The 22,370-nt window shown below is 41.7% G+C and overlaps 1 protein-coding gene across 1 annotated transcript in view; it reads left to right on the top strand.

The window, feature by feature from the left end:
- Positions 1–22,370, top strand: part of WASHC5 (WASH complex subunit 5) — a 68,726-nt gene that overhangs the window by 21,093 nt on the left and 25,263 nt on the right. Inside the window, exons 8-18 of the mRNA XM_049765661.1 lie at positions 211–363; positions 3,959–4,072; positions 6,539–6,710; positions 8,819–8,946; positions 9,380–9,509; positions 11,653–11,765; positions 14,635–14,801; positions 14,878–14,953; positions 17,070–17,180; positions 18,172–18,312; positions 19,808–19,888. Coding sequence (XP_049621618.1) covers positions 211–363; positions 3,959–4,072; positions 6,539–6,710; positions 8,819–8,946; positions 9,380–9,509; positions 11,653–11,765; positions 14,635–14,801; positions 14,878–14,953; positions 17,070–17,180; positions 18,172–18,312; positions 19,808–19,888 — 1,386 coding nt within the window. The remainder of the gene's footprint in view (positions 1–210; positions 364–3,958; positions 4,073–6,538; positions 6,711–8,818; positions 8,947–9,379; positions 9,510–11,652; positions 11,766–14,634; positions 14,802–14,877; positions 14,954–17,069; positions 17,181–18,171; positions 18,313–19,807; positions 19,889–22,370) is intronic.

The following is a 22,370-nucleotide window of genomic DNA, read 5'->3' as shown; positions in this document are numbered from 1 at the left end:
TGGGTGATTAGAAGGAAAGTTATGCAGCCTGAGTTATATTCTGTTTCTTACCAGGCCACAGACCTGAGAATTGTTTTCTGTGCCCAGAATCCTCAAAGAAAGTGGACTTTGAGCACCTCATGTGTTGTAAAACTAAAGTATGTATTTGGTGCATCTGTAAATAGTAGCCTAACTCACAACTCACTTGTTGCGTCCTCCCTTATGTTGCAGGTATCAGCCTATCCTTTGCCAGAGCACCGCAGCACAGCCTTGGCCAACCAGGCCGCCATGCTCTATGTCATCCTCTACTTTGAACCTGCCATTCTGCACACACAGCAGGCCAAAATGCGAGAGATTGTGGACAAATACTTTCCAGATAACTGGGCAAGTATTTGCATAATACTCTTTTTCTCTGTATTGTTGTTCCAGAACTGTGATTTTCCCTTCTTTTCACCTACCATCCAAGAGTTGATCAGGTTTCAAATAAAGAGACGTAAAATTCATCCTGTTGGGAATTTAATAAATCATAGCATGAAGGAATAAATAGGTAAAACAGCCTAAAGAACTTACTGGTTACTGGTTTGGTTGAAATTTTTTCCTTACTGTATACTATCAAGAGAAAATGTTTTATAAATAGATCCTGAGATAGCAATTAAGTACAAACAATGATTTTTGTTTTGTTTTATGGATCTATGCTAGTTAAATTCTGCTCTAAGTTTATTTTCCTATGTGGAAGCCAAATATGTACTTATGTATTTGTTATATAAATTTAATTTATATATTTAGGAATTTAGTTGCGAATTGAAGACCCCAGAGGAAAACTCAAGTAGTTGACTTCATTTGCTCAAGCTTAATAAGGAAGTTTTATCATATGCTATAATCAGAAACTTGTAGAATTAAGGAAGGTCAAAATTCATTTATGTGACACAAGATAAACACCTAAAAACACCTTGTCACACAGAAAATAGGGAGCAAAGATAACATACCAGGCAAATGTCACCCAGTAGAAAACTGGTGAAAAAAATACTGATATCTCACCGTAAAGAATTTTTTTCTTTTTGAGATGCCAGCGTTCAAACCTACTGTCTCATAGTTGCAGGACATGCACTGCTTCAGTGAGCCACAAATCTGCTCCCACCATAGAGAATTTTCAAGGAAAAAATTAATTGGGCCAAGGTGGAACCACATAATATTAAAAAAGAATACATTGGGGCTGGAGAAATAACACACTGGCAGAGCGTTTGCCTTGCATGCAGCCAATTCAGGACTGATAGTGATTCGAATCCTGGCATCCCATATGGTCCCTCTTGCCTGCCAGGAGTGATTCCTGAGCATCGAGCTAGGAGTAACCCCTGAGTACTGCCGGGTGTGACCGAAACAAAACAAAACAAAACAAAGCAAAAGAATAATACACCTAGGTTAATTCATAGTCACGGACTTGAATATATCAACTGGGTATATACAAATTCATGATTAAGAATACATAAAGCAAAATCTCAGACTAACTTGAAAATTGATGAAGCCACATAGCAATGAAAAATTTAATCATATCTATGAATAGAATCTTGCTCTTCAAAAAATATGTTATGTGATGACCAATGTGTATGTGAAAGGAAGTGTATGCACAAAGACAGTGAATAAGAATTTTTCCAAAAGGTTACCAACAGACTATATAGTAAGGATCAGAAGCCAGCATATGGAAGATCATTTCCAATGTTTTGAAAAAGCATATATCCGAAAACAACTTGTATTAAAGAGCAAATCGTAATATAAATATTAAAAACGTTGAAAATTACATAGTATTAAAGTAATACAAGTAATGTTTGTAAAAAGAAGCTAAGACTTTTTACAGGCATAACCTTAAGTCTATTTGTATGCTTAAAAAGGATTATAAATAAGCAAGTTAGATATAACTTAAAGTAGGGCCAGGGAGATAGCTCAGCATACTCAGCACATGCCTTGCATGTGGGAATCTGGGTTTGATCCCCATCACATTATGGTCTTGCGACCCACAAACAATGCCAGGAGTAGCCAGGTGTCTGTCTGTCTGTCTCTCTCCCCTTCTCTCTGTTTTCTCTCTCTCTTCTCTCCCCTTCTCTCTCTTCTCTCCTCTCTCTCTCTCTCTCTCTCTCTCTCTCTCTCTCTCTCTCTCTCTCTCTCTCTCTCTCTCTCTCTCTCTCTCTCGCACACACACACACACACACACACACACACACACACACAAATTAGAAGAAAAACAAGGGCCGGAGAGATAGCACTGAGGTAGGGTGTTTTCCTTGCACTTAGCCAAACATTGACAGATGATGGTTTGAATCCTGGCATCCCATATGGTCCCCTGTGCCTACCAGGAGTGATTTCTGTGACCCAAAAAAAAGAAGTAGAAAAATAAGCTAGAAAATATTAGGCCAGGAGTTATCTTATAATCATACCTAAAGTATGTATGGCCTGTGATTGACCTCTGATTGTCCCCTGTCCCCCACTAGCACCCTAGCACCCATATGACCCTTCAGTGCTACCAAACCAAAATTAGGAATTTTAAAAGAATGCCAGGAAATCAGTAATAAATAAATAAGCAAGCGTTTATGGAATTTGACAAAGCTAAGGGAATCGATCAATACGATAAAAAGCATGTTCTTTGAAAAACAATAAAATATTTAGACTGACCAGCAAGAGAAAGGGAAGTTTTTCAGTATGTTAGGACTGAAAAAGATCTGAGAAACAGTTAAGAATTTGTTAACAATGGGGCCAGAGAGATAGCACAGCAGCGGACCTAAGGTGGTTGGTTTGAATCCCAGCGTCCCATATGGTCCCCCGTTCCTGCCAGGAGCTATTTCTGAGCAGATAGCCAGGAGTAACCCCTGAGCACTGCCGGGTGTGGCCCAAAAACAAAAAACAAAAAAAGAAAAGAAAAGAAAATGGATGAGAGAATTTGTTAACATTATAATGAACAACTTCACACCAGTGTTTCCTTCAGCTGAAGGATTCTCAGCATGAACTCTTTAATCCTCAGACACCTCAAAGCTGTCCATGAACTCAGAATAATTTTTGTAATACCAGTAAGCTCCTTTTGCTTTTTACTTTCTTTCCTGAAATTAGAACACAGTGCATTTCTAGAGCCACTTACAGATGATACCTCAATGGGTTGAATGCAGAAGCAGAATAAATATCAGCTCTCTTCAATTACATGAGCTGGTCCAGAGGGCTTGAAAAACTGTTTAAATTGTGTTAGTTGGTTTGGTTTTGTTTTGGGGCCACACTCAGAGGTGCCCAGGGCTTACTCCTGATCTTTGCTCAGGAATCACTCTTGGTGGGGCTCAGAGAACCATATAGGGTGCTAGGGATCAAGCATCTACCCTCCATCCCCATCTCCTGTTAGCCTGGGTGCAGGGCTCAGGAGATGGCTCAGAGAATAGGGCTCCTTCCTTGTAAGAGTTTCATCCTCAGTGCCAAGTAATCCTTACATTTTTGCTATTTGTACATGGCAGCTCTGCTGCCTGAGGTGCCCGAGGCCTCTAGCAATGGATAAGTGTGGACAGAAACTGAAAGAAAGGGGGCAAGTTTTCAATAACTAGAGGTATGTTTGAGTGGCCTTCACACTCCGATTATCTTTCAACTTTCCTTTAGTCATTTTTCCTGGAATCATACCATGGTCATCCTTATTCCAAAGAGCTAACCAAGCAAAACACTTGCTTAGATGTTCAAAAGATCTTGGTCTTTCCCTAGAATGGAGTTTATTATTTGGAGGGGGGATGGAAGGGTGCTGTAGCAGCATTTGAGGCCACACTCAGTGCTCAGGGGCTTCTTCTGACTTTGTGCTCAGGGCTTGATCCAAGATGGGATACATACAAGACAAGTACCTTAAACTCTTAGACTCTCTTTTCAACCCTTACTGGAATTTAACCTGGGCACTATCTTTCTGTCTGCCTCTCCTTGAATCGGGGCTTAACAGTTAACACTGAATGAATATCTCCTCTTTCAGGTAATCAGTATCTACATGGGAATCACAGTTAATCTAGCAGATGCTTGGGAACCTTACAAAGCTGCAAAAACTGCTTTAAACAACACCCTGGACCTTTCAAATGTCAGAGAACAGGTAAGTTCTGGCTAATCAAAAAATTAAGCCTGCTTTATGGAGTAGAAAACGAGCCAAGTGATTTCCCAAGGAATTTAGAAGATGCCCAGTTAGTTTTTAACACCGTGAGAGGTGTTAATTGTGAGAGGTTAAATAGTGAGAGGTGAATTGCAGTAGACGCCAGCTTTGGCTTTTTAAGATCCATCGGTATGATGGGTACCCAATAGACTTTATTCTTGCTGAAGATAATAATATCCTATGGACAAAACTTCTACAGCAGTAGTTGTTATTTTTGCAATGAATCAGTTTCAGTGTTTTCTTCAGTAGGATGCATTATGAAGAGGATAGCCACATGAGGGCAGTATGCATGTCATTGTCCAATGTCCATCATTTCTCTCATGTGAAATAACCAGGAAGACACAAAGTATGCATCTCTTTAAAATTTAAGTGGCTATGAGAACTTAAGGCAGAAGGAAAAACCTGAATGAATTAGAGGAATAAGAATGAAATGTTTTGTTCAGCTGACATTCTTTTTTATTTTCTAAACAGTTACCGTCTTTCATCTGCTGCCTGAGTTTATGGTTTTTTTCATTTAGGGGAGAATAACATTGACTTAAAAAACTCCAGCATGTTTTAGTCAAATAAATTGAATTCCATAAATAATGCACAAGGTGATTTCTGTTCTGGAATATCTCCTAGAAACCTTTTAGAGAAAATTGGGCTTCCAGTACCTTCCATCATGGATGAAATGAATTTTTTATGACTAAATCCCTTCCCAAAATTGCATTGTCTTGTTCTATAGCATCTTAGGATGGAAATACATCCTGGTAGTTCCAAACTAACCTGAGTAGATTCCTGTAGTTATGTTTAACATTTGGCTTACTTCAGAGAAAGTTTGAAAACTCCATTTTTATCATTCCAAACAGTATGTCTTGTGAAATTTTTGTGTGCTTGTAGAAATCTTGCTTCTTCAGTCTCCCAGAGTCATCTCTACTTTGCTGCCTCTATCAGAATGAACAGAAAGAACTGGCACAGCTTCTCTCTCCATCCAAACTAAAAATAGAGGGACCCCAGAATCACTTGATGTGGTGCTCCGGTTTACACTTGAGGCCAACACACAGGTTAAATCCAAAGTCATGCCCATCTTTAATTGGAGCCAGAATTAGCATTCTCTTAACTCCTGAGATTTTAAATTCCTTAACTCCTGAGTACAGTATCTTAAAGTGTCCAGTGAATGAGCCATTGGCCCTTGAGCCTTCTTAACACTAGTTCAGGTTACTTATCCATATAGAAATCTCTGAGGTATCTAGGGTTCGCAGGGACACAGCTCAGGGTCAGAGCATAAACTGTAGCAGATGTAAAGCCCTAAGTTTGATCCCTGGCATTACATGCCAACATTGCTGCCACCTACGGCTCCCAGGACTCCCAGTCTGAGCAGGACTGTATCAGCACAGCACAACTAACTGAGAGGCATGTGGGCCTGAACTCTGCTTGGGAAACTCCTGCCCTGTCTAGGGAAAAAAAATGTCTGTCCAAGGAATCATTTTAGTGAGAGTCATTGTCAAAGAGGGACCATGAGATAGCTCTGTGGTAGTGCACCTGTTTTGCTTGCAAGCAGGAGGCCACAGGCTTGATCCTTGCACTGCCCCCCATATTAAGTTTGTTCACAGTGGCATAACAGAGTATGCAATTGCCCGGTACATTTCAGCCCAGTGAGTGAGGAATCGCGGCACCTTCCGGCCATCACTACAGCCAGTATGTTGTCAAGTACCACAATTAAACCATGCAGACATGCAAGCACCATCAGAATGTTCACAAGTAAAAGCAGCACAGCTTAAGGGTGCAGCACAGCTTAAGACAATCTGCAGCATCCATCATATGGAAGGATGTGCCAATAATAAAAACTATTATTTATATATTAATATGCATATAATATATCAATATATTTATGTTATGAACGTTCATAAAAAGTTATTTATTTTAAAAAACTATTATGGGGGAGGTAGAAGGTCCAAAAAGATAGCATAGTAGGTAGGGCACTTGCCTTGCATATAACCCACTCGGGTTCCATCCCTGGCATCCTACCTGGTCCCCTGTGCACTGCTAGGAGTAGTCAGGAATAACCAGACTATTATGTACACACACACACACACACACACACACACACACTCACATGACTATTTTTTAAGATAGTTGTTTTTAATACGTCACATAAGGGTCAGGGGCATAGATAGCACTGTGCATGCCTGGCATGTAAAGGACCCTGAGTTTGATGATCCTGCATCTGCATAACTGCTAAAACACCACTGGGCATACGTAGCTCTAGTGGTCCCAAACTATGCCTTAGTGTTGCTGACCCTGAGCATTTCAACTGTCCTGTGAACCAGGCGGAATAGCACCGAGTGTTCCCGGAACCCACAACGCACTGCTTTGTGAGGACCCCCAAGAAAACGTAATTAAATGTTTGTTTGTTTTTTTCTCTCCAAGGCCAGCAGATATGCTACTGTCAGTGAAAGAGTACATGCGCAGGTGCAGCAGTTCCTAAAAGAAGGTTACTTGCGGGAGGAGATGGTCCTGGACAATATCCCAAGACTTCTGAACTGCCTGCGAGACTGCAATGTTGCCATCCGGTGGCTAATGCTTCACACAGCAGACTCAGGTATGCACACAGGTTGTGGGGCATCTCACAGAGGTCATCTGAACTGGGAGCTCCTTCACATGCCCGCAAAGTGGCTCAGTAGGGAACAAGTCCTGGAATAAGAGGCAGATTAGTTATTTTCTGTCAGCTCATCAACTCAGCCCAAACTGCCCCTTTGTCAGGTACTATGAGGTATTATTGACAAACAAGGGACTTTTTCTTGCATGTTCAAAGGAACCAACTGTCAAAATGGGAGCAAGGTGAGGGAATACGGTATCAGGTAATACATATAAAAAGGAAAGGACCAGGGACCAGAGCAATAGTACAGTGGGAAAGGTGTTTGCCTTGTACACAGCCAACCAACCAGGGTTCAATCACCAGAATCTCATATGATCCCCTGAGAACTGCCAGGAGTAATTCCTGAGCGCAGAGCCAGGTAACCCTTGAGTACCACCAGGTGTGGCCCAAAAACCAAAAATAAATAAATAAAGGACCAGTGGCTGGATTAATAGTATAGCAGCTGAACTGGAGTCAATCACCAGCATCCCATATGGTCCCCCAAGCACCACAAGAATTGATTCTTGAGTGCAGAGCCAAGAATAACTGCTGAACACTGCTCGGTGTGGCCCAAAAACAAAGCAAAACAAAAGTGAAGGACTGGAGTAGTGGTACAGTGGTGCATACATGCAACCAACCCAGACTCGATCCCCAGCATCCGATAGGTTCCCTTCAACCTGCCAGGAGTAACCCCTGAAAACTGCCAAGTATGTCCCAGAAACCAAACAAATACGTAAGTGAAACTACACCCCAACCTCCCAGAAATGTTCAAGCCTGTGGCCACAGAGGAAATAATGTTACTTAGTTAAATAACTTTAAAGGAAAGGGTCCCATTGAGTCCAGTATAATCAGATGGGAAAAAGAAAGCTGCATCTCATTGTGGACAATTCCAACTCCAGACCAACCCAAGCTCAAAGATTTAGCCAAACTGCTAACTCTTGACAGTACAGCTGAGGAAGGAACATAAAGTCAGCAAGGGGGAAAGATCCCTGAGACAACTCTGAAGGACCTCAAGAAAAAACACCAAAGAGCTACTCCCTAGTGAGTCACAGAACACAGTTCATCCTGATAGCATGGAGCAGCATGTCTGTAGTGCTTTATCAGGTACTCAGCCCACTTTCTGTATTGGAGAACGAACATGGTATTAACCTGCCACATCTCCCAGTGTCAGATTCACTCCTGGCAGGAAAGCTACTCTCCCATTGTGAGAATTCGCTTTGTGTCAAGCCCCCAGCTGCCAGCCAAGGGCCGTCCTTGCCCTCTAGCCAAACTGAAAGTGCCAATCCAAAATTGAATGCTCATCCACACTCTTGTCCAGATACAGTTGGCAGAGAACAGTCCCTCACCCAAAAGCAGTCCCAGTGAGGATATAAGAAGGGTGTGTAAGATGTGGCATGGCCAGAAGGTTCTGCCCATCTATTTAGTTGATAGTAATAAAAGAGCCCAGAACATTCACAAATATGAAGTGTCCTGCTGTTTGCTTTTCACTCAACCTAACAAATGTCATGACAGACCTATTATCATCTTGTTCAAAATTTGTCCTAGTTAAGGATAATATGATTGCAACTGTGTAGACATTGTTGGTCTCTTGATGTGCACTGTTTCTGTTGTCATTCCTTTTTTATTTGTGTTTTTGTTTTTGGGCCACAACTAGTGGCAGTCAGGACTTACTCCTGGCTCTGCACTCTGCACTCAGAAATCCCTCCTGGCAGGCTTGGGGGACCATAGGGATGTTGGGGATTGAACCCGGTCCGTCTCAGGTCGGTGGCGTGCAGGGCAAACACCCTACCACTCCGGCCCCTCTGTTGTCATTTTAACAGTTCCATTGTACTACTGCACAGTTGTATTTTATCATCTGCTGATATATTTTACTTGCTTTTTAAATGCTTAACACTTGACACCAGTGCTATGTCACATCCAAGTGTGAGCCACCAGTGGCTCATGCCCACATCAATATATTAAAGTTAGAAAAAAACATAAAAGAATTCTTTAAAGTTAAGAAAAATATGAGACTGTTACATTTCAGTGCCATACTCCACATAATAAATCAGAAACTCTTCCCCTTTTTCTAGCCTGTGACCCAAACAACAAACGCCTGCGTCAAATCAAGGACCAGATTCTAACAGATTCTAGGTACAATCCTAAGATCCTCTTCCAGTTGCTGTTGGATACTGCGCAATTTGAGTTTATCCTTAAAGAGGTAAATAAAAGTGCTTAAGTAATTACCTTAGAAAAGATGAGTCACTTGCCTTGCCTGTTGCTGATCCTGGTTTGATCCTGACACCATGCAGTCCCCATACATAGAACACGCTGGGTGCAGCCCTGGAGAGCCCCCATCATCAGTTGGGTTTCCCCCAGTTTTCTTGGAAAAACTGCCTAGACTATCTTTTCTTTTGTGTAAATAAGTCTCTTCTTTTTTTTTTCCTTCGGTTTTTTGGCCACACCTGGCGACACTCAGGGATAACTCCTGGATCTGTGCTCAGAAGTACCCCCTGGCAGACTCAGGAGACCATATGGGATGCCAGGATTAGAACCGCTGTTGGTCCTGGGTCACCTGATTGAAAGGCAAACGCCCTACTGCTGTGCTATCTCTCTGGCCCCAAATAAGTCTCTTCTGTTCCATCCATCAATAGATGTTCAAGCACATGCTTTCAGAGAAACAAACCAAATGGGAGTACTACAAGAAGGAGGGTTCCGAGCGAATGACCGAGCTGGCCGATGTGTTTTCAGGAGTGAAACCCCTAACCAGAGTGGAGAAAAACGGTAATGGCTGACAAACATATACTGACTGATATGTGTGTGAAGCACACGCACTGACTCTGAGCCACAGAGATGCTTGATATTGCCTTGTGCCAGACTGTTGCCAGTGAAAATCTGGACTTCAAATTGCTTCTAGTTCTATGCATCTTTGGGAAATTATGCATGTTCTTCTCAGGAGGCTCCACCTGCGTATATCAACTCTAATGTAGTGTCTAATTCTGTATTTTTCTCTCAGTGAGTCACCCGCTTTCTAGTGGTAGAACTTTGGACTTGCAGACTTTTCTTAATAGAGTCTTTTTTGATGTTCTTTATTTTGGGGCTATACTAGTGGTACTCTGTGTTTGCGTGGTAGTGGTAAGGGAGTAATTAATCACTATTATGCTGTTGTTTCAGGGACCATGAGCTGCTAATGATCAACCTAGGCCTCCCTCCTTCATGCTTTACATATGCATGGCCTGTTGAGTTCTCTCCCCAACCCAATTGTTTTTTAAAATGTCACTGCTTTATTGGTGTGTGTGTGTGTGTGGTGTGTGTGTGTGTGTGCATGTGCGCACGTGATGCTGGGGTTTTATCCCAGTCTTGTATATGTAAAGCATGCACTTTACTACCACATCCCCAGACATTAATCTTAACTCTGTGCTCAAGAGATTAGTGGCACTTGGAGGACCATATGTGCCGCAGGGGGTCAAGTTAATGTTGACATGCAAGGCAAGTGCCTTAAACCCTGTACTAGCAGAGATTTCTCTCCAGCCATCTCTCTGGTGTTTCTCATGAGAATCTTTCCAATGATAAACTAAGACCAAGAGGCATAGGGTTCTGGAGGAGATATGAGAAATTAAACCAACCTGATAAGTTGAAAAAAGATCAAAGCTTCTCCTTGAAAATAACTACCACTGAGTGTGATGATACCTCTGATGAAATACTTGAGCCCTTATCAGAAAAATGAGAAAGGATTCCTCTGCCACAAAGTGTTACCATTTTATTTGTTGTTTGTATGTTTGGGGCTCCACCTGGTGATGCTCAGGATTCACTCCTGGCTCTGCATTCAGGAATCATTCCTGGTGGTGCTTAGTGGACCACAGATCAAACCCTAGACAGGACGCTTGCCTCTACCACTGTGCTATCGATCCGGCCTAGAAAGTTGTGGTGTTTGAAGGACTGGAGCATAGGGCTGTGCCTGATGAACTGAGAGTCATTCCACACTCATTCCCTTCCCTCTGTCATGGGATGGCTGGTTAGTTCGTGAGTTGTTGGAGACCTGTAGCCCCTCCAAACATTCCAAGCTTTCCTATGACTCACCACTCAGCCTCACATACCTGCCAGAATTTCTCTCACCCTCCAAACCATTCCATTGTCTGCCCCACAGCCTTGTTCACGTTTGTCTCTGTGCCTGTATCCATGGCTCTTTAGCCTCTAGCTGCCAGTCCAGATCTTTATCTGTTCTCCTAAAGAACACTGCCCCCAGGAACTCTGTCAGACCTCTGATTTATTTATGTGTTTGTTTCCTTTTTTCATCTGCCAGTGCTTAAGAATCGTTTCTAGATCTATACTCAGGAATGACCCTTTGCAGTACATAGAAGCCCCATAATGCAATGCCAGAGATTCATATATGCAAGACCAGTGCCTGTGCCTGATCCCTTGAACCATCTCCCCATATCTTTACTTTCTTCCTGAGTCTTCCCATCACGACTAATCTGATTCACAACTTGCATTCATGCCATTAAACCTTTTGGCCAGGTAAAATAAAATAAGCTACTTAGGTAGAATGTTTCCTCTTGTAGGCTTAAGGCTGTTGCCTTGCATGCAACTGACTTCAGTTTTATTAACTCCTGACGTCACATGATCCCCTGACCATTACGAGGAGTTACCCCCAAGCACAGAACCAGGAGTAGCCCCCCAAGCACTGCTGAGTCATCCAACTACCTCTATTAAACACACACACACACACACACACATACACTCTCTCTCTCTCTCTCTCTCTCTCTCTCTCTCTCTCTCTCTCTCTCTCTCTCTCTCTCTCTCTCTAAAACAACACAAAGCTGTTTGAGTCAGATCTAGTTGTAATGAATCATTTGAGTAGATTCATAAACACAGCTTCAGGAATTCTGGATTTTCAGTGGTCACTCCTTGTGTCTGTAATCCGTAGAAAATCTCCAAGCTTGGTTCAGAGAGATCTCAAAGCAAATCCTGTCTTTAAATCATGACGACTCCACTGCTGCGGGCAGGAAAACGGTGCAGCTAATCCAGGCTTTGGAGGAGGTAAGGAAGAGTCCTCGCCACACTTCTCACATCAGGTGTATTCAGACCTTTAGATACACTCAGCTCCTGAAATATCCCTTAAGAGAATATTTCATCATCAAAAACAAGGAAGATAAATTCATATATCCTGAATATTATATTCAGTATCCTAAAAGTGAGAAAATGCCTATGTAAAGAAAATGGTAGCAAAAATGGTGATGTTTCCATTTATAGGAATTTGTAGTCATGTAAGAGAATTATGAGAGTAATCTAGAAGCATTGAGAAAATTATAGTAAGGAGGTAAAAAAAAAATCACATCACTTGGACCATTTTGACCATTGTTAAATTTCTTTGTTTTGGTTTTGCTTGTGTGGCCACACCCAGCAGTTCTCAGGGTTTATTTCTGACTCTGTGCATAGGGGTCATTCCTGGTAGTCCTCCAGGACCATATGGGATTTCAGATTTCCAACCCAGCTTAGCCATGTACAAGACAAATGCCCTACTCACTGTGCTATCACTCTGTCCTCCCCCGCCCCCATTGTTAGGTTCATACAAAAGCATATTGTCTTGAAGGAAAAAAACAAACTAGAAAAAAAGGAATACACAAAAATGAAAATTAGTACAGCAAGTAAGCCTTGCATGCTATTGACTCAGGTTTGATTCATGACACCCCATATGGTCCCCAATCCCCTTTAGGAGTGATCTCTGAGTACTGCTGGCTATAACCCAAATAGCAAAGCCAGAGAGCAAGTATACAAGGGTTAAGATACTTAACCTTGCATGCAGCAGACCCTGGTTTTATTCCCAGCACCACATGAGGCCGCTTAAGCCCTGCCAGAAGTGACTCCTGAGCACAAACCCGGGAGTAAGCCCTGACCACAACTGGGTGCGGCCCAAACACCTTCCTCCAAAATATTAAAATAAAGATAATACAGTTAATTTTTAATTAGAAAAAATTGAAAGGCAAATATAATTATATATTTATAAGTGGTGTGTTTTCTGGACTAAAAATAGTTTTCATCTACTGAAAATGATTATATCAAAAAAATCATTAGGTTTCTATCACTTAAATTTTATTTATTTATTTTGGTTTTTGGGCCACACCTGGTGATGCTCAGGGGTTACTCCTGGCTATGCGCTCAGAAATCACTCCTGGCTTGGGGGACCATATGGGATGCGGGGTGGGGGGCAAAGGAATCAAACCGAGGTCCATGCTAGGTTAGCCTATGCAAGGCAAATGCCCCACTGCTTGCGCCACCGCTCCGGCCCCATCTGTCACTTAAGTTTTGTTTTGTTTTGTTTTTGTTTTGGAGCCACACCCAGCAGTGCTCAGGGGTTACTCCTGGCTGTCTGCTCAGAAATAGCTCCTGGCAGGCACAGGGGACCATATGGGACACCGGGATTCGAACCAACCACCTTTGGTCCTGGATCGGCTATTTGCAAGGCAAATGCAGCTGTGCTATCTCTCCGGGCCCGTCACTTAAGTTTTTAGTTGGAAATTAAGCTAGGCTTAAAATGGAATAAACAAAAACATCAAATTAATAGTAAATTGCTATTAAAACCAATGGTTTACTTGGCATAACTATACAGATAATCCTCACTTAACTTAAACTACCTGTTTAGCGACGGTTAGCACTTACGACTATCTTTTCACCATTATTTTATTTTAAATATCTTTTTTCTATCATGTACACTCTACAGTAGAGTACTTTTGGTTTTTGGTGCTTTATTGTAACTACTAACTTCATGTTCTGCAATACATTGCAGTACTGTGTGTAAATTATACAACCTATGCAAATTAAAACAAGTGGAAGTTTTCAGTTTGATCTTTCTCGTTATTTTACTTATTCAGAATACTGTATTAAGTACTATGCATATACTTTACTACTGTATACAGTACATGCAGTTCCTCACTTAACGACCAATTCGCTTAACGGCCAGTCTATGAAACAGAACTTGGTCCTTAAGCGAGGAGTATCTGTACATTTGTGGATCTGTAATGAAAACATTGTTCTTTTGATAGCATTTCTGATAGTCCTTTTGTTTTTGCAAGGTCTTTATAGACTGGTTACTCTTTTTGTTTTTTTCCCCTGCCCTCAGCCCCACCAAGATTGGCTACTTTTAATGCCAACACAGCACAACTCTCTTTGCATTCCAACACTGCCCTAGCTGTTCCAGGACAATTGCTCACTATGCTAGTTCCAATTTTGGCTGTTTCTGAATCTTCTGTTCTATAATACAACTAAAATACAACTTTCTAAAATGTGGGTGCTCTTTTATCTTGTTAAATTTATGACCCAGGCTTCTTTAATTATGATTTCAAGACACTGGATTCCTTCTGTTTGAAAGAATATATCAAAAGAACTTAATATCTTGATTGTGATAGGACCTTTTGTAGCAGTCTACAACTCTTAGAGCTAAGATTAATTCCTGGGCTGGAGTAATAGCACAGTAGGTAGATGTTTGCCTTGCACGTGGCCAACCCGGGGCAGACCTGGGTTTGATCCCCAGCATCCCATACAGTCCCACAAGCCTGCCAGGCGTGATATCTGAGTGAAGATCCATGAGTAACCCCTGAGTGCCACAGGATGTGACCCAAAAACCAAAGGATGAATTCCCAACTCATGTTTATTGGCACTAAAATGAAAAATGAGAATCTTCCCTTATGTTTGATTTTGTACAAGATAGAGTGTAGGACATTTTCCAGTGCTGGAAATCAGTGCGCTGATTTATGGCTTTGCTTATTCATTTCCGTAGTGGTCAAAAGCTAAAAATAAAAATCCCCTTAAGAAATGAACCTAGTGTGTTTCATTCGAAGTGGCTTTGAGGATAATGTGAGCACCATATGTGTCCTACAGAATTTCAAAGTTGAATGTATCTGTGGAACAGGTTCAAGAATTTCACCAGTTGGAATCAAATCTGCAAGTCTGTCAGTTTCTTGCTGATACCCGAAAGTTTCTTCACCAAATGATCCGAACTATTAACATCAAAGAGGAGGTCCTGATCACAATGCAGATCGTCGGGGACCTTTCCTTTGCCTGGCAGTTGATTGACAGGTAATATGAACCACCTACTAGCCTTTCTTAACAAAGATCATTGCCAATGACTCCTTCTGCTTGTTTGTTCTTACAGTTTCACATCTATCATGCAAGAGAGCATCCGAGCCAACCCATCCATGGTCACTAAACTCAGAGCTACCTTCCTGAAGGTAAGCATAGTGAGGTCACGTCTCAGTGATGAGAACAGAGCAGGTCTCTGGTCTCACAGCAAGTTCATAGCCTTTGCTTGAACCTGTTATGTCACAGCCTCGATGAAGGGAGTAAACAGCCCGAATACAGCATCAAACACTATTTGATTAAGAGTTACTTTATTTTTTAATTTGGATTTTAGGTCACATATGACGGTGCTTATGGCTTCTAACTGCCCCAGGGAACATTCCTGAAGGGATTTGGGGAGTAATATAGGGTACCAGAGATATGGGGACCCAGGTCAGCCATGTACAAAGCAAGCTTTACTGTCTCCTACCCCAAAGGATCATTAGTATCATTGCGCTGAAATAGCAGGCTCCCAAGAACCTCTTGAAGACAGGACTTACTGTTTCTAGTTCATTGGTTCCATCCAAGATTTCTTTCTTTCAAAAGTTAGGATAATGTAATTGTTTTTATATGCTGAAAATTGTTAATAGTCGTTTTGTTTTATTTTTAAGAAAGCAGTTTCAATTGATGACCATTGAAAAAGCAAAAAAGAAAAGAAGAAATGGCTTTCTTTGTTTTGGGACCATATTCACTCAATGCTAGCTTTATGCTGGGGGTCACTCCACTAGTCCTGAGGAACTATTCTAGTTCAGAGAATCAAACCTGAACCTCCTGTTTACAAAGCCATTTCCTGTCTTTCTGACCTCAAGAAATGGATTGGGTTTTTTTGGGGGGTAGGGAGTGGTTTTTGGGCCACACCCGGCAGCGCTCAGGTGGCTCTTCGTTCAGAAATCACTTCTAGCAGGCTTGGGGGGCCATATGGATTGCCTGGAATCGAACCCAGGTCCATCCTGGGTCGACTGTGTGCAAGGCAGACACCCTACCACTTTGCCATCTCTCCAGCCCCAAGTAATGTTTTTTTTATAAGTTTTCCTAATATACTAAAATGTAAGTACTGTTACATTATTCTGTGGCCATGATTTAAGTCCTTCCACTTACCAACTCTTAGAATCTGCTACTAGAAATCAATGGTAATTTTATATATGGTCCTTGCTTTCAAGTGAATTTTGGATGATAAATGAGTAAATCACTCACTCAGTGCCCTCTGCCAGCTCCCATTCCCATCAGTTTTGGGAGACACTTCCCTTCCTGTCTCAACGTTGGTCCCTAATTGAAGATATGCTCTGTCATGGATGGCATATTTTAATTACGTTGCCAGCATGTTTTCTCTTTCTGAGTGGGACCTCAGGTGATGGGGTCACAGCATGCCCTGTCATGTAAAATGAGGGAAGAGGAAATGGGAGGTAGGACAAAAACAGAGGTGTAGGGAGGACAGTTTGGTGATGAGAATCCCCCCTGATTTTATGTAAATATGTACCTAAAATGTTATTGTCAACAATATGTAAGACACTATGATCAAAATAAAAATTATATTAAAAAAAAATTTAGGTAGAGCGTGGTGGTATGCCCATCTCTCAGAGAGAAAATTCTCGTCCTGTCTCTCCTCTTGGGGCATACCTCATACATATCATCTGTTAGACTGAATCAGGACAGGGGATGATCCTGGAGTTGTTGATGCCAGTGTGTACCACCAATGGCGCAGACTTAGATGGAGCTTGATGAGCACACATAGCAGCGCCAATGTCAACGTTTTAAGTACCGATGGAGCCAACTCCAAGAATCATGGATGTCTTCCAGTAAACTCCTCAGGGAACACACCTTAATCACCACTGCAGTCAAATACCATCATTTTATGATTTATGTATGTTTGTTTGGGCGCACAGCTGGCAAGGTTCAGGGGGACCCTGCCGAGCCAGGGGGTGGGATCTGGGCCCCTTGCATGCAAAGTGTGCTTCTAACCAGTTCTTTGTACTGTATCCCTGACTCTCTTTTCTAAACACGTGTTGTAGTGGACCAGGCATTTGACTCAGCAGTCGAGCACATGCTTCTCACGTGTGATCTCAGCCCGAAAGGAAAGTCTTGCCAGTGTCATATTCTCAGTGACATTGATGAAATTCAGCACTTGTGTAGAAAAGCCCAGGAGTTTTCTCTTGCATTACTATTTCTGAAAAGTGATATTACTGGGATGTTTTAGAATGCAGAGAGACATTCGTATCCTTTTTCTTCCAGCTAGCCTCTGCCCTTGACCTGCCCCTTCTTCGTATTAATCAAGCAAATAGTCCCGACCTTCTTAGTGTATCTCAATATTATTCTGGTGAATTGGTGTCCTACGTGAGAAAGGTAAGAAATACATCAAAGTGATACTGTTTTATTTATTGGGTTTTTGTTTGTTTGTTTGTTTGGGGGTTTTTGGGTCACAATCGGCAGCGCTCCAGGATTACTCATGGCTCCATGCTCAGAAATTGCCCCTAGCAGGCACGGGACCATATGGGATGCTGGGATTCAAACCACCATCCTTCTGCATTCAAGGCAAATGCCTTACCTCCATGCTATCTCTCCAGCCCCCTGTTTAATTTATTTATTATTTATTGTTTTATTGTTTTATTTTGGTTGTCCAACCCATACCTGGTGATGCTCAGGGAGAGCACCTAACTCTTTCTCAAGGATCACACTTAGCAGTGGCTGGGATTCTGCAGTGCCCAGGATTGAACCCATGCCTTTTGTATGTAAAGCACATACTTAGCCCACTGACAACTTCTCTAGCTTCTGGCATTTATTTGTTGCACTGACTATAGTTTCTAAGCAGAAGTTGTGCTTGGATCCTGTATAAAATACACATAGGTTTGTTTCCTTGCTCTTTTAAGTCTTTCCACTTAAGATTTCATTTTTTATTTGGGGGCCACACCCAGCTGCGTCAGGGATTACTCCTAACTCTGCATTCAGGGGTCACTCTTGGTGAAACTTAAGGGGACCATATGGGATACCAGAGATCGAACTCTAGTTGGCTGCATGCAAGACAAGCGCCCTACTTGCTGTACTATTGCTCTGGCCCCCGGTTTCCTTATTCTTGATTTGATTACAGAAGTTTTTCATTACCTGAAATAAAAATGCTTATTATGGAGCTGGAGAGATAACACAGCAGTAGGGCCTTTGCCTTGCACACAGCCTGGAGCAGACCTGGGTACAATTCCCAGCATCTCATATAGTCCCCCAAGCCTGCCAGGACTGATTTCTAAATGCAGAGTCACTAAGTGTTTCTGGGAAAGGCCCCCAAAAAATGCTTATTACCCATGTTCAGTTGTTTTTTTTTCTCTCTTCCCTTTCACTACAGGTCTTGCAGATTATCCCAGAAAGCATGTTTACTTCTCTGCTGAAGATCATAAAGCTCCAGACCCACGACATCATCGAAGTGCCTACACGTCTCGACAAAGACAAGTTGAGAGACTATGCACAGCTCGGTCCGCGGTATGAGGTGACGAGTCCTCGGATTTCTGCTCTGATACTGAAAAGCAAAATACACACACACACACACACACCACACACACACACACACACACACACACACACACACACACACACACACACACACACACCCCACACCAGGGAATGTCAGTGGTCTGTGTCATTTGTGTCACCCTTTATAGTCCTGGAGCCACTGGGACCAAATCTATTTGTTTTATGTGTTTTGTTTTGTTTTTCACACTCTCCATGAAAAACAGGTTTTTCTGCTGGAATAAATCAAGAACATTCCATCACATTGTCCAGGTGTCATTTAAGGACACCTCCCCTGCCCGATGTTTCTAGAGGAAACATAGTGCTTGGTTGCTCAATCTTCCTTTCCAGAGTCTTTGGTAAAGCAGCTCTTCTCTTAGAAATTTAAGACTTGACTTTGCACGTTCAGGTTCCTGCTCAGTACACCAAACCATAACTGTTTCTGCAGCCATTTTTGTTTTGTTTTGTTTTGTTTTGCCTTCTCATTGAAATCCATTTTAAGAAGGTTTTCTTCTTTGTTTTTCTCTTTTCCTTCTGTCCCCCTGGCTCCTTGCTATAACTTGGGTCAGACACACTTAGTCGTGGTGCTTTTGGAGTTGCACACTTGGTGATCATGTGCCAGAGATTGCACACTTGGTTGTGACATCAGGAAGCCCAAATTGTAGTGCTGCTGGTATGCCCTACCACCTACTATCCCAGGAGCCCAAGTTCTTTGTTCCTTCTAATTCCCTCTGCTTTTCCCTGAACTTAACATGCAATCAAATGAGCATGGAAGATGGGATAACTAGCTAGTGCCAATTTCTCTAGCTTAGAGTTTCACATTGATTTCAGCTCAAAAATAGAGCATCAATCTACCTTATCAATGTCTCCTGCTGTTGCTTTAAATTAAGAATGGGAAAGGGTTCAGGGTTAATTCCATTCAGTAGCCTTTTTCTCTTGGAAGGGACTATCCCTCTCATTGAATCCTACCCTCATTTTACAGTCAAGAAACTGAAGAGAAAATGATACGTCAGAGGTTAAAGAAAGATTTATAGTCCTGACAAAATTACCTACTGTGTCTAACACAGCTATTTCCTTTATGCTGTGGAGTGTGGTTTCTGAGCAGGCCTGTGCACTTGGACAACCTATAACTGCATACTTGTTTATTTTGATCTATTTCTGCATTGTTTATATTTGGGGCTACACCAGGTGGTTTTCAGGATTTACTCCTGGTTCTGTGTACAATGCTTATTCCTGGCTCTCTGTTCAGGGAATCACTCCTGACAGGGCGTAGGGGGCCAGATGGGATGCCAGGAGTCAAACCTGGGTCTGCTGTGTAAAAAACTTGCTATACTTGCTATATTATCTCTCCAGCCCTGCATATTCATTCTGACTGCTCTGCCACTTCTAGAGCTATTAAACAGTTATTTCATCTTCCTGTAGAAATGGTGAGTTTTATGAGAACCATTTCATTAATCTTTTTTTCTTTGTTAAAGGTTGCCAAGCTTACTCATGCTATTTCCATTTTTACCGAAGGCATCTTAATGATGAAAACTACTTTGGTTGGCATCATCAAGGTAAACTTTTGTTGTTGTTGTTCATCTCTTTAGCCTTGTGGTTTGGGTTTTTGTGGAATTTATCCTACAGAACCTAGAGTGTGATGGCATATGCCTTACTATTTTTGTACCAAGCTTTTGATCTTTATTTATTTTACTTAGGTTTTCTTTGATTTGGGGTTACACCCAGCAATACTCAGAACTTACTGCTGGCTCTACTCAGGGATCACTCCTAGTAGGCTTGAGAGACCATGAGGTACTAGGAATTAAACCCAGTTCAAACAAGACAAGGACTTTACCCATTGTACTATCTCTCTAGTCCCTGACAGTCATATTAATTGAGGAAGAGAGAATTTATAATTATTTTCAAGAGTTCCTTGACCCAAGAAGTATTGTCATCAACTAGTATCTATTTATTTATTTATTTATTGGTTTTGGGGTCACACCGGCAGCAATCAGGGGTTACTCCTGGCTCTATGCTCAGAAATTGCTCCTGGCAGGCTCGGGGGACCATCTGGGATGCCGGGATTTGAACCACTGTCCTTCTGCATGCAAGGCAAATGCCTTACCTCCATGCTATCTCTCCAGCCCCTTATTTATTTTTAAATACATTAACATTAAAATTTATTTATTTATTTATTTATTTATTTTTGGTTTTTGGGCCACACCCTGTGACGCTCAGGGGTTACTCCTGGCTATGCGCTCAGAAGTTGCTCCTGGCTTCTTGGGGGACCATATGGGACGCCGGGGGATCGAACCGCGGTCCGTCCTAGGCTAGCGCAGGCAAGGCAGGCACCTTACCTCCAGCGCCACCGCCCGGCCCTAAAATTTATTTTTAAGCTTTATAATAACAAAATGATTTAGACAAAGTAACTCACCCTCTTTGTTTTGAATTTTAAAATAATTTCTTTACTAAGCACCATGGTTGTAAATCTTTTCATAATTGGATTTCAGTCATAAAATGCACACACACACACACACACACACACACACACACACACACACACACACACACACACACACACCCTTCAGTAGTGCAACTTTCCTACCACGAGTGTCCCCCACTTCCCTCCTTCCCCTTCCCCTGCCTTTCTTCGAGATAGACATTGTATTTCTCTCTCTGTCTTTCTCATGTTAGTCATTAGTATAGTTATTTTTCTAACTGCTCTTACTACTCTTTGTTTCATATCATGGGTTGGTCATTTTATTGTCTCTGGTATTATTCCACACTGTCTTATTTTTCCTAAATCCCACAAATGAATAAAATTATTCTGTGTTTATCTCTCTCTCTTTCTCTCTCTCACTTATTTTACTCAGCATAATAGTTTCCATGTCCACCCATGATTAGGCAAATTTCATGACTTCATTTTTTTCATAACAGCTGCATAGTATTCCATAGTGTAAATGTACCACATTTTTTTTAGCCACTCGTCTATTGTCAGGCATCTGGGTTATCCAGATTTTGACCATTGTAATTAGCGCTGTAATGAACATAGGAGTGCAGAAGGTATTGTTGTATTTTGTTTTTGTGTTCCTACGGCAGATCACTAGTAGTGGTATTGATGGATCATATGGGAGTTCAATTTCTAATTTTTAAGGAACAACCATATGTTTTCCAGCAACAAATGAGAGTTCCTTTCTTCCCACATCCACTCCAGCACTGATTGTTCATGTTCCTTGTGTAGGCCAGTCTCTTTGGCATAAGATGATATCTCATTCTTGTTTTGATTTGCATCTACCTGATAATTAGTAATGTAAAGCATGTTTTCATGTGCCAGCCCTTTGAGTAGTCACCCCAGCCCTGATCAAGTTTTATTATTCAAAAGTATATCTCCAGATTAACCCAGTAAAAGGAAACCTTATGTCTTTTAAGTCTCTTATAATCTTTGGCCTTCTATTTCTTTCCTTATGATTGGTCTCTTAAGGACCCCTCCAAAGCCCCTGATCTCACCACAGTTTGGATTTTTCCCATTAAATAGTCACAGTTACTCACCATGTTTCTCTGGCTTTTGTAGTTGTGCAACATTTATTGCACTTGTCTTCCTGGAAGTTCAAGTTTAATCAGATCCAGGAGGCACCCATCAGTGGGCTTTATGGCTTTTTTAAAAAAAATGGTTCTTTCCAAATTAAATCAAGTCTCAGGGAATTCAAAGGAATGGCAAAATATTTGATGTTTTATGGATTTAATAGTAGAGTTCTTCTAGGGAGTAACAAAAGCTTCCCATTACCAAGAAAAGGGTCCCCAAAATAAACTTATAGTTGGCAAACAGGCTTTGTTTTATCTCCCTAATTACAGACAGCCTCCAAGAGTGCTGGAAGCAAAATGAATTGTTATAACTCTAGCGTGATCCAACCCAAAGCATGGGTTTGTAGGTACATAGATGCCCTAAGAGAATATGCATTCATTTCAGGTGCAAATCTTTAATTCCACCACCTTCTCATTATAAGAAAAGCCACTGCTGGGCTGCAGCAATAGTACAGTGGGGAAGGCACTTTCCTTGTA

The sequence above is a fragment of the Suncus etruscus genome, chromosome 19, assembly GCF_024139225.1.
Source record: "Suncus etruscus isolate mSunEtr1 chromosome 19, mSunEtr1.pri.cur, whole genome shotgun sequence".
Lineage (NCBI taxonomy): Eukaryota > Metazoa > Chordata > Mammalia > Eulipotyphla > Soricidae > Suncus > Suncus etruscus.
Note: the sequence above shows the minus strand (reverse complement) of the source record. Positions and strands in the feature narration are given on the sequence as shown.